At 41.5% G+C, this 11,711-nt stretch overlaps 1 protein-coding gene across 1 annotated transcript in view; it reads left to right on the top strand.

The window, feature by feature from the left end:
- Positions 1–2: 2 nt before the first annotated feature.
- The window catches only part of UPF3A (UPF3A regulator of nonsense mediated mRNA decay), a gene marked incomplete at its 5' end in the record, with an annotated part of 27,001 nt that continues 15,292 nt past the window's right edge, over positions 3–11,711 (top strand). The window contains 7 exons of the mRNA XM_024752641.1: positions 3–11; positions 710–816; positions 2,439–2,545; positions 3,745–3,843; positions 4,978–5,088; positions 8,382–8,437; positions 8,526–8,684. Of these exons, the coding sequence (XP_024608409.1) occupies positions 3–11; positions 710–816; positions 2,439–2,545; positions 3,745–3,843; positions 4,978–5,088; positions 8,382–8,437; positions 8,526–8,684 (648 nt within the window). The remainder of the gene's footprint in view (positions 12–709; positions 817–2,438; positions 2,546–3,744; positions 3,844–4,977; positions 5,089–8,381; positions 8,438–8,525; positions 8,685–11,711) is intronic.

Genomic DNA, 11,711 nt, shown 5'->3' with positions numbered 1-11,711 from the left:
TCCTCAGCAAGGTGGGGGCGGGGCGGTGTGAGGGGCGGGGCCGAAGGTGCGGTATCCCTGCGCTCCGGGGCGGAGCCGCGGGCGCTTCAGCACCGCGGACAGCGGCCGGGCCGCGCTGACCCCGCGGCGTCTGGGCTGCTAGGGCGCCCTTGACGCGATCTTTTCTGGCTTTGGAGGAAGAAAAGTCTCTTCAGCCTGTAGGTGTTTCCCGTCGAGGCTGGGACGCTGGGCTTACCAGTGCCGGGCAGTAGTCTTCCACGTTGCCGAGGGTCAGGTCCGGTCCAGGGGAGACGGCGCAGCCGGGAGAGCAGAGCCCGTGGCGCTGGAGTGGGCGTGGGTGGACCCTGCGGGCGGGAGGCGGAAGGTGCTGCTGTGGGTGTTGCCCTGCATGTACCTTACCTCCTGGTAGGGAGCGTGGAGGCGGGCACATACCAACAGTTATCTGGTTTTAATGAAAAGATTTTATGAAAAACGGCTGCTATGCCCAGCCTTTTCTGACCTCACTGATCCCTTTTACATTATTCGGCCCTTGTTATTCTTTTGACAGCCATGTTCTCCATGCATATGTTCCTTAATCTTTACTAAAATGCGTGTTTCTGCTGGACTCCTGGGTTAGATTTTACTCTGTGCATAAACGCAGGTGACCAAGCTTTCAGGTAAGCTTAATACAGTACTAGTGAAAGGAAACCCAGCCAGCGTTTCTCCCCAGGTGGTCATCCGGCGGCTTCCTCCCAGCCTCACCAAGGAGCAGCTGGAACAGCAGCTTCACCCCCTTCCTGCACATGATTACCTCGGGCTCTTTACTGCTGATCTCAGGTGAGAAGATTTTACCAACGTTAAGAGGCTGAGAGGGAGTTCCCTGGTGGCCTAATGGTTAGGACTCGGAGCCCGGGTTCAACCCCTGGTCGGGGAACTAAGGTCCCACCAGCTGTGCGGCATGGCCAAAAAATAAAGAAGGCTGAGGAGTTTTGTCAGTTGATGGTAAAGGAATATAGATAATAGAAGCCATCTCTGTTTCCATCTTCGTTCCCACATATATGCGGAAATCAGTGCAGGCCTTTATTTCTGCAAGTTATTTCTAAGTAGGCAGATAATTAAATTTCCCTAAAATAGATTTGAAGATCCCCACCACCATAGCCTAAAAGGAAAGCAGTCTAACAACGTATTAATTTTTTTATTTTGGGTGTCACTAAACCTTATTTCATATAACCTTTTAAAGTAAATTGTATTAAGATATAAGAAAGAAAAGTGAATAGATAATAGATGTATAACCTAATGAATTTTTACAAGTGAACACATCCATGTAACTAAGACCAGATAAAGAGGCAGAATATTCCAGACCCCAGCAGCCCCTAGTGTTCCCTTCTATCACTGACATCCCCACCCTCAACCCACACCCGCTAAGTTATATCTTTTTCAGTTACCTTTTACAGCTTGGTAGGAAGATGTTTCTGACAATAATTTAACACTTCAAAATCTCCTTTTTATTAAAAAAGAGAGCAGACCTCAAGTTAGCCCAACAGATGACAGTTCAGCTAGAATTTGGTGATTTTCACTATGTGATTTCTTATTATCTTTATTATTCTTTTTTTCTTCAATATAATGAGTTCTCATTTATGGTAGCCATTATAAACTTTCCTTTTGAATAAATACATTTAAGTAAAAAAATGTCAGTTCAGTCAAAGAAAAATATCACAGGTAAATGTAGATTTGGTTAAAAAAAAACACAACATAAACATGATTTTTTGAAACGACTAAAGTTTAGGAAAACTAGTACAGTTACAGGAGGTCAGGCACTGGACTCAGAGGGACTCAGATTGCAATCCCAATCCCACCATTTTACTAACTGCTCCCTCTGTGAGCACCTAATTTCTCTGAGCCTCAGTTTTCTCATCTGTGAAATGGGGTTGAAAGTTCCCACCTATGAAGGACATTGGTAGCTGTGAGCTAGAGGGGAAAGGCTTAGTTCTTCTGTAGATCCTATGCCATGTGCTACAATAAATACCCTTTTAAGGTATTTAGGTAAATGTGTTCTCTAAATCAGTAAAGGAGCTCATTTACAATACAACATTTCCTTCTCTGAATGAATCGTGACTAGGTTGTATTGCAGTCATGATACGTGATTAGGGATGATCTTTGAATAACCTTGCCTTTGATTTTCTACCTCTGAGCACCAGTATTTTAACCCTGGCTCTGTGCAGTAGAGAAACCAACCTAAAGTGTCTCTCCCAAATCATTAAAAAGATCTCGGTTAATATTTTGTTCGTTTTTGGTTTATTTGCTAAAGAATATCCAGATTGCTGTAATTAACTGACAAATGGTTCTTTGGCATAAAGGTTTTATCTGAAGTAGTTTGTTGTATCCAGAAAAGAGGAAAAAAAAAAAGACAAAAGAAGTCTTAAGTTTTTTACTGTTTTCATTGTTATCTCTTCTTTCAGTCTTTATCCTCATCTCTATTCAAGAGCATACATTAATTTTAGAAATCCTGATGACATCCTGCTTTTTAGAGATCGTTTTGATGGATATATCTTCATTGACAGTAAAGGTTGGGTCATTGGCTTTTTAAACTCTTTATTGTAATTTCTAAGTACATTAATTAAGTTTTGCTGGATGTTTGTGAATTTTAATTGAGTCCTTAGATGCTAATCTAAAATAACTTAATAAATTTTGAGTATGTTATTGTGATTATGGGTTTATGTTAAAAATTAAAATTACATATAAACCAAAGAATTAATAGCAATTTTGTGTAGTAGTGACAACCTAGTTAGGTATCATCATCAGAGAGTGAAGTTTTTCACATAAATGAGTTTTCTGGATAAGTGAACTTTTTACTCTTTTATGTTCCCAAAGTAAATTTTTTTTTTTTTTTTTTCAAAGTAAATTATTTTATCCTGGTACTATGTACTAGGCATCATGGATGCAGCACTGAAAATGAAGCAGACATTGTCCCTGTCTGTCTGAAGCCCTGCTCTCCTCCTGGTTCTTGACTTTATTCTGAGTAGTTGAGGATAAAATAAATACTCAAAAGTGTCTTCCAGATACATGAGAGTTAAAGTATCATAGCCCTCTGGCAAATGTGAAAGCGATCACTCAGCGGGTTTGGCAGCAGGGTGGAAGTGTTCCCTCTCTCCGTGAGGCAGATCCTGTCCGCGAGCGTTTCTGTGTGTCTGTTCCTCGCCACCCCTACATAACAGCAGAGTCAGCTTCAAGTGACTTTCATTCTAGATGAAGCAAATCTTACCTGGATATCATGAACACCCTTTGAAACTCTCTCTTTTAGCTGAGTGTCTCTTGTAAACAGAGTCATTTCCTTGAACTCATATACCAGATTGATAATTGAATTAACCTTTTAAAATTAAAAAATGTAAGATGTTACTAGGACACCTATTGAAAGGTATTCCAAAATGAACTCTTTGGTGGGAGAGCGATAAGGTTTATTGAGGTAGAAATTACATATGGTAAAAAAAAAACCACTTTAAGGTATACAGTTTAATGAATTTTGAATGTATTCAGTCATGTAACCACAACTACAATATGAGGAATTGTGTTATTTAGTAAATAAGTGCTCATCCTTTGTTTAAATCTGGAGTTTGATGTGCTAAGATTACTGTTACTTGAAAGTATAATTATATTTTAAACAGTAATATTGTCAATGCTATGCTCAGTGCTTAAGTAAGCTACACTATTGTTTTAAAATGAATACAGAATTTCAGAATGACTTTTGTAATTTGTTTCCTGTTAAAGGCCTAGAATATCCTGCAGTGGTAGAGTTTGCTCCATTCCAGAAGACAGCCAAAAGGAAGCTAAAGAAAAAAGACACCCAAGCTGGAAGCATTGAAGATGGTGAGTCCTTTTTCAAATGCTGGATTGTGAAACTGCATTAAACACATTGGTCAAATTAAACACATTGGTCAAATATAATTTCTCTCCCTATATGGGGAAGAATATATTTATTTTCTTTCTATCTTAATTTACAGATCCAGAATATAAGAAGAATATATTTATTTTCTTTCTATCTTAATTTACAGATCCAGAATATAAGAAGAATATATTTATTTTCTTTCTATCTTAATTTACAGATCCAGAATATAAGGAAACTCTTCTGGGAGACATAGAGGCAAAGACAAGAGAACTTATTGGTCTGTTTTGCTCATTTTGAGACATAGAGGCAAAGACAAGAGAACTTATTGGTCCTTTTAAAATTAAAAAATGTAAGATGTTACTAGGACACCTATTGAAAGGTATTCCAAAATGAACTCTTTGGTGGGAGAGCGATAAGGTTTATTGAGGTAGAAATTACATATGGTAAAAAAAAAACCACTTTAAGGTATACAGTTTAATGAATTTTGAATGTATTCAGTCATGTAACCACAACTACAATATGAGGAATTGTGTTATTTAGTAAATAAGTGCTCATCCTTTGTTTAAATCTGGAGTTTGATGTGCTAAGATTACTGTTACTTGAAAGTATAATTATATTTTAAACAGTAATATTGTCAATGCTATGCTCAGTGCTTAAGTAAGCTACACTATTGTTTTAAAATGAATACAGAATTTCAGAATGACTTTTGTAATTTGTTTCCTGTTAAAGGCCTAGAATATCCTGCAGTGGTAGAATTTGCTCCATTCCAGAAGACAGCCAAAAGGAAGCTAAAGAAAAAAGACACCCAAGCTGGAAGCATTGAAGATGGTGAGTCCTTTTTCAAATGCTGGATTGTGAAACTGCATTAAACACATTGGTCAAATTAAACACATTGGTCAAATATAATTTCTCTCCCTATATGGGGAAGAATATATTTATTTTCTTTCTATCTTAATTTACAGATCCAGAATATAAGAAGAATATATTTATTTTCTTTCTATCTTAATTTACAGATCCAGAATATAAGAAGAATATATTTATTTTCTTTCTATCTTAATTTACAGATCCAGAATATAAGAAGAATATATTTATTTTCTTTCTATCTTAATTTACAGATCCAGAATATAAGAAGTTTTTAGAAACTTACTGTGTGGAGGAGGAGAAAACTAGTGCCAATCCTGAAACTCTTCTGGGAGACATAGAGGCAAAGACAAGAGAACTTATTGGTCTGTTTTGCTCATTTTTTCCCTCTTTATTGAGATATGTATTTATAGAGTATATATTTGTTTTTCCTTTTTCATGATTATTATAGAAAATTGACACATGTGACAGGCTTGGCAGAAATACAGAGTATTTCCCAGTTTTGACAAAAGGAAAAGGGTAGCAGGATGGTAACTTGGGAAAGTATTTCTGAGCATCTGTTGATGGAGGGAGAACACCTGAGTTTTCAGCTACAGTCACTTTGTTTCAAAGTTATGACGCTTCTGAATGAGCAGTAGAGAAGACATTGGAGTGCTGTGTGCCGGGCTGCATCAGGTAAACTTATGTCTCAAAGTTGAAGTCAGTCATCTTTGCAAAGAGCAGTCATAGAAAGGAGATGCTTTGCTTAAGTATGAGGTCATCTTGCTGTTGTTCAAAAAACTATCAAGGCCCTTGAGCGAGTGAGGCAGATGAGTGGATAAGCCCAGCCAGAGCACAGAATCTGGTTTGAATCAGGCCTTCAACCCTCTACCCCCAAGTGGAATATTTTGGAAACGGCTCTCTCCTAGCAGCATTCCCCCAGAACTCAAGAGTAGACGTGAAACTCCTTTCTCTATCAGGCAACCTGCTTGTCTCTCCCAAACATGCTTGTAAGTGTCTCCCTTCCTGCCTCTGCCGGGGCTGGGGCCTCACCGTGCAGCCCGGTGCCCCTCCCACCTGTTCTGCCCTCCCTTCCCCACGCCTACCTCCTGCTCACCCACCAAGACTTACAGGACAGAATGGTTACACTGTTGATAATTTATCTTCTTATTTGTCTGTCTCTCTCTGCATTAACTCTCCTCTCACTTTGTCTCTCCACCCCCCAAGAGAACTGTATTTTTGTCTTTGTAGTCTTAGCATGTAATTGCTTGAGCAAGTTTAGGTATTTGGTAAATATGTGTTGAGTAAATTAATAAAAAAAGGTTAACATTATTGAAGCATTCTTCGTTAGTCTAATAATGAAGTTTTATATTTTATAAGAGGTGATTTAATGTGTGGCTCAAAGGATCTTTAATCACTAAAGTATTTATGGAGATGTGCTTAGCACATGTTGACTGGGTACCGACTCTGAGCCTGGGCACGGGGACAGCACTGGAACAGGACACACAGGCTTCTGCCCTCATGCAGCTGCCCTCCTACTGGGGTGACTGTAGCAAACACATGCAGAAATGCTCGAGCCAGAGTATTTCCACTTGTGATAAGTGCCACAGACGTAATGGAATAGAATAATGGGATAGAGAGAGAGGCCCCTCTGAGACGGTATTTGAGCCGAGACCAGCTGGGCCAAGAGATGGAAGAAGGGGGAACTCCAAACACAAGGGCTGGAGGCCGGAGCTCTGGGCCTGCAGGAGCGGGGCGCACGCCTGTGTGCTTGGCACATGGTGGGCAAGGAGCAGAGTGGCTGGAGAGGTGGGACCACAGCATGATGGGCTGGATTTTATTTGAGGGACAGCTGGGGACCGAGGGAGTGGTGTGGTCTGATTGATTTTTTTCCCCGTCACTCTGGTTGCTCCATAAGATGGAGAAGCTGGGCTCTGGTTAGGAGGCCCTCGCTGTCGTCAGGGAAGGCTGCTTGAACGAGGGCGGCAGAGTCAGCATGTGTTCTGGAGGTTGAACTGACCAGACCGGCTGAGGATTGGGTGTGAGGGTAAGAAAGCAGAAAGGATCAAAGCCTCCAGGAGCCTGACTTGAGCAGATCAGTGGGTTACGGCACCAGGACTGACGTGGGGAGGAAACAGTATTGAGGGCAAATCGTGATTTCACTGTAGAACGTGATAAATTTCAGAAGAGTTAAACGAAGCAGCAAATTAGAAATTAATTACAGAACTCACCCTCCTCGTCCTGTTTCTTTACTGCTTCTTCTTAAATGCCCTTGTACAGGGCCGCTGCAGGGAAGTAGCCAGATCTTTCACTTCTGGGCAGTTGTTAGATACCCACTTGCTGACCACACACACATCGCCCACCAGGGTCCAGCCACCCGCCTGCAGAGGAGGGCGAGCCTGTCCTCTCCCGTTCCCGGCATCTCGCCCAGGGCTCGGTGCACAATGGGTGCACCGTAGTTACTTCCTGAATGAATACATGTGACTTAGGATCCACTAGCGCAGGGCGAGCCTGTAGAACTTTGTGATTCCTCTTTCTGCCTATTTAAATTTAGTCTTAATCAGGCAATTCACGGCAAATGCCTTTTTCTTTTCTTAGATTTTGACCTTTAGTGGATTCTTATGGCCAAGGCTGAGCAGTGTGGGTTAAATGCAAATGTTAGTTCACTCTGAAGTTGCAGATTAGTGCAGGACATCAGGGTCTTCAGATCGCGGACAGACCTGGGCTCAGGTCCCAGCTCTGAGACTTAGCAGCCGTGGGACCGGCTTCCTCATACGTGGTTGTCGCCAAGCCTAGTAAGCGAGAACGGTTCTACCGTTGGTTAAATCAGTGTTGTACTGCGTGGTTGTGCATCTTGTATTTAGTAAATGATACACTTTTATGGCTTGTAAAGCACTTTCTTCTACAGGGTCCTTTTTACCCACCACATCAGTCCTTTGGGGGAGCAAGGCGGGTGTTTGTAAGGAAGGAGGGAAGGCGGGTGGAGCCTCAGCATCGGCTCCCCAGCCCCACCCGGGTAGGTCTCAGCTCTGCCCGAGTTGACAAGCCCAGAACCACCGCTGTACAGGGCAGAGTCCTCACTCCTCTCCAGCCCCGCCCTGACCCCATGGGTACCAACATCTGTGGGTGCTTAAGTCCCCTCTGTAAAATGGCATTATATTTGCACGCAGCTTACCCACATCCTACTGTATACGGTAAGTCACGTCCAGATTACTTGTAATACCTGATACACTGTGAATGCTATGGAAATAGTTGCCACTGAGTTGCAAAGTCAAAGTTTTGCTTTTTAGAACTTTCTGGAATTTTTTTTCCCATATATTTTTGATCCACAATTGGTTGAATCTGCGGATGTGGAACCAGTGGATACGGAGGGCCGTCTGTATATAAATACGTTATAACGTTTGGGAAATTTAATGTATTGTTTTCATTTTGCTTTTTTGCTTTATACGTTTTTGTGAGTAATGTATGGGACTCCCTTAAGACTCAGGAATTAAATGCCTAGTGTGTATAAGTCTGTCAGTGCCTCCAAATTACTTGACTTTATAGTGATAGAGTAGGAAAGTTTTAAAATGATATAGCCTTCCCTTAATTATTTTAAAGATTAAATTGAAAGCAAGTATTTAAAATAAAGAAATCTTAGTTTAGAGTTAAACACTACATTGCAATTTTTGTATTTTAGCTAGAAGAACCACACCTCTTTTGGAGTATATTAAAAGTAGAAAATTAGAAAAGCAGGTAGGTCTGGCCTTTTACCCAGTGAATAGCCTTCTTGCTCCCATCATGTCTATGCAGACAGTTTATACACTACTTTCCACATCTTTAGAGAATTCGAGAAGAAAAGCGAGAAGAACGGAGGAGGAAGGAGTTGGAAAGGAAGTGCTTACGGGAAGAAGAGATAAGAAGGAGAAGGGAAGAGGAGAGATGTAAGAGGAGAGCAGCAGAAAAACAGCAGAAAACTGCTGAGAAAGAAGTAAGGAGGAAGGTAATTTTGAGGAGACATTTCATTTCTTTTTTCCAAAAATAGTTCAACCTTTTAGGTATTTTAGCTCTTCAGAACTTGCAGAACATTTTCATTAGTGTAGTCTTTCGCTATTATAGTTCTTTTTCTCTGTTCTATGACAGTGGTTCTCAGATGGTGTTCCCTGAGCCCCAGGGCTTTCTTGAGCTTGCTGTGTTTGGGGGACCACATAGGTGGAAGAGTGGGCGAGGACCAGGTTCCTGGGTGTGACAGAAGCACTTCACCCAGAGGAGCCCACATTTAAATGTCGTAGGCTGGGCTTCTGCTTATATTTGCCTTTCAAGAAAGATTTCCTCACTAAAACACTACACATTTGAAACCCGCTGGCTTTGTGTCTACTGGCCTTTCTTTATGCTGACTGACTCATAGAACTGGGTTGTAGCATTTCTTTTGTGGTAGCAGCAATGGTTTTTACGTCTCTTGCCCAATTCTTCCTTTGACTGATGCATTCATTTATGAGGGTGGTTTAATTCCCACAGAGGGAATTATCCTCTATGTAAAATTTATTGCCTAAATTGGGGTCAGCCCCTGCCTTCTTAGTATTCTGCTCAGATAACTTTAAGCCTAGATTTCAACCTCATGTGAATCTTACCTCTTCCACAAAGGGTTTAAGGTGCCTTTTAGGGATTCATTAACATTGTATAATATAAAGGAAAGAAATGGAAGGTCAGGACTTGAGGGAACAGAGGCAGAAAGGAAAGGAGAGGGAAGAGACCACAGTTGCCGTAGTTGAGCCGTAGATTCGTTTCTGATGTGCTCGGCAGTCAAAAACAGAAAAGTTGATCAGAAATGTAGTTTTCACTATCCATGAGGAGACAACATGCCATTTCTTCAAGGAAAGCAAAGCTTTTTCTAGGCCTTTGCTTCTAAAACAATGTCTCCCGTAGGTGGTCCTATGGGGTTCACTAGCAATGGAGGGGGTTTCTTAACCATATTCCTGTGACACACACAGCCATCTGTATCGATCAGAACTGACTGGGCTGTGCTGCAGTAACAATAGTCTCAAGATCTCATTGGTTTCGTGCAGCTAAGGTTCTCTTGTTCACATTACGTGTCCATTGTGCATTGCTCGTCATAGCCATTCAGTGAGCCAAGCGGACGAGGCTCCATCTTGCATTTGCTTCCACAGTCGTTACGAAGTGGAAGGAGGTGTGTAACACAGCAGGTTGCACACTGGTTCTTAAACCTTCCACACAGAAGTGGCAGGTCCCACGTGCCCACATTCCACTGGCCAAAACGCGGTGCACGTCCCCACCTACTCTCAAGCTGAGGGACATTGCAAGTGCTAGGAGGAAAACCTGGAACATCTGATGAGCAGCACTAATGAATAACATAACCTCTGAAGACTGTGGCTTGAAATGGCTCTTTTTAAGTTCAAGGATTTGCTGAAAAACTCAACCTGATGGAAGGTCATGTTGCTGCAGCACATTTACTGCAAAGATAAAACCTCAGTGGGCAAGATGAGTAGGTAGCCATTTGACCCGCAAGAAATCGGCCAGAGTGGTTTCCTTCATTTTGGCTTTGATGACAATTGTTACAGATCTATGTCGTTTTAAAATCTCATAATCTGTTAATAACACTGATGAAATTGAGGAGCCCAGTCAAGATTATTAAATGAAGGTCGTCCATCCCACCTCTGCCAGGACATGGACCTAATAATGGGTGTAGCCAGGGTGTCCCTCTGGAAATAACTCTGAGAGTGTCCTCTGTTTGTCCATGTGGTTTAAGTATGAACGCAGCTCTTCATAACAAAAGTGTAGCAGATATACTTCCTATAACAATCATGTGTAGTCTCAACCGTATAAACTAACAGCCCTTGAAAGATAATAAAATGAAACCTTAATATTACGGGAAGGCCTTTGTCATCTTGGAAAGACAGCTCTGTCATGACCAGGGGGCAAGTATGTATCCATCTACAGGTATGCAAATATTGTCTAACCTTTTCCTTTACCTTTCTCAGCAAAGAATAATAGCACCTAATGCTTTATATTCTGAAAAGCATTTTTGTCAACAGCTTTGAGAGTTTTTCAAGAAGAATCATTAAAACGTGTAGCCTACAATTTTGCCTATAATTTTAAGTAAGACTTACAGTATTTGGAATATAGCATTTTATTTTTACATGTTTGAATATGGAATTAGAATCCAGAATAAACCAAAGACATAAAAGCAAATGATGTCAAAAAGTAACTGTGGGCCTCTTCGTACAGAAACAAAGAAACCAACACAAACTGTGGGGCTCTTCATACAGAAACAAAGAAACCAAGTAACTGTGGGGCTCTTCATACAGAAACAAAGAAACCAACACAGGCACAGCAAGAGAAAGGCTTAGTCTTACTGAATCTGGTAAAACAGAATCCTGGTGGCAGGTTAGACCCCAGTGACGTGGGCCGCCCACAGCTCTGTCCTTCGAGTGTCTGGTGTTCTGACCTGACAGTACATATTTGACTCCCAGGGTGGCCTTTAGTGAGCGTCTGTGTCCAATTTGGGGATCTCTGACCTAAGATTCATCTAGAGAATTCAAATTAAAAAAAAAAAAGGAAAACCTAAAAAATAAAGCCTGTAAAAAAAGCCCAGAAGAATTTGTATTAATACCCTAAAAGTAAAGAGGCAGAGAGAGGTCCTCGTGGCTGTTCTGTTTTTAACAGTAGAGGAGAATATGATTCAGGGAGAGCCACCCAGTGGTTTGTTTTCCTCTGAGACTTGAAAACCAAGCAGTGAGCTCAAGTTGAAGTAGGAAGTCAGGTTACCAGAGTCACAAGTAAAATTCCCGAATACTTTATGTAAATTGTACGCTATAAATACTGTTGTTATCTGAAAGAGTTGTGCGATCTTTTCCACGAAGCTCTTTAGAAACAGATGTGTGTGTGAGATAGGTTACACGCATGTAGAACAAGCATAGATGTGGGCTGCACGGGGACACTTGGCCTGACCGCCCCCCACCACCGGCTCCCCACCCAGGGAGCTTCCCCCCCACCAGACTCACGCCCTCTC

The sequence above is a fragment of the Neophocaena asiaeorientalis genome, unplaced genomic scaffold, assembly GCF_003031525.2.
Source record: "Neophocaena asiaeorientalis asiaeorientalis breed wild unplaced genomic scaffold, Neophocaena_asiaeorientalis_V1.1 scaffold825, whole genome shotgun sequence".
In the NCBI taxonomy this organism is placed as follows: Eukaryota; Metazoa; Chordata; class Mammalia; order Artiodactyla; family Phocoenidae; genus Neophocaena; species Neophocaena asiaeorientalis.
This window is presented reverse-complemented; position numbering and strand designations above follow the sequence as displayed.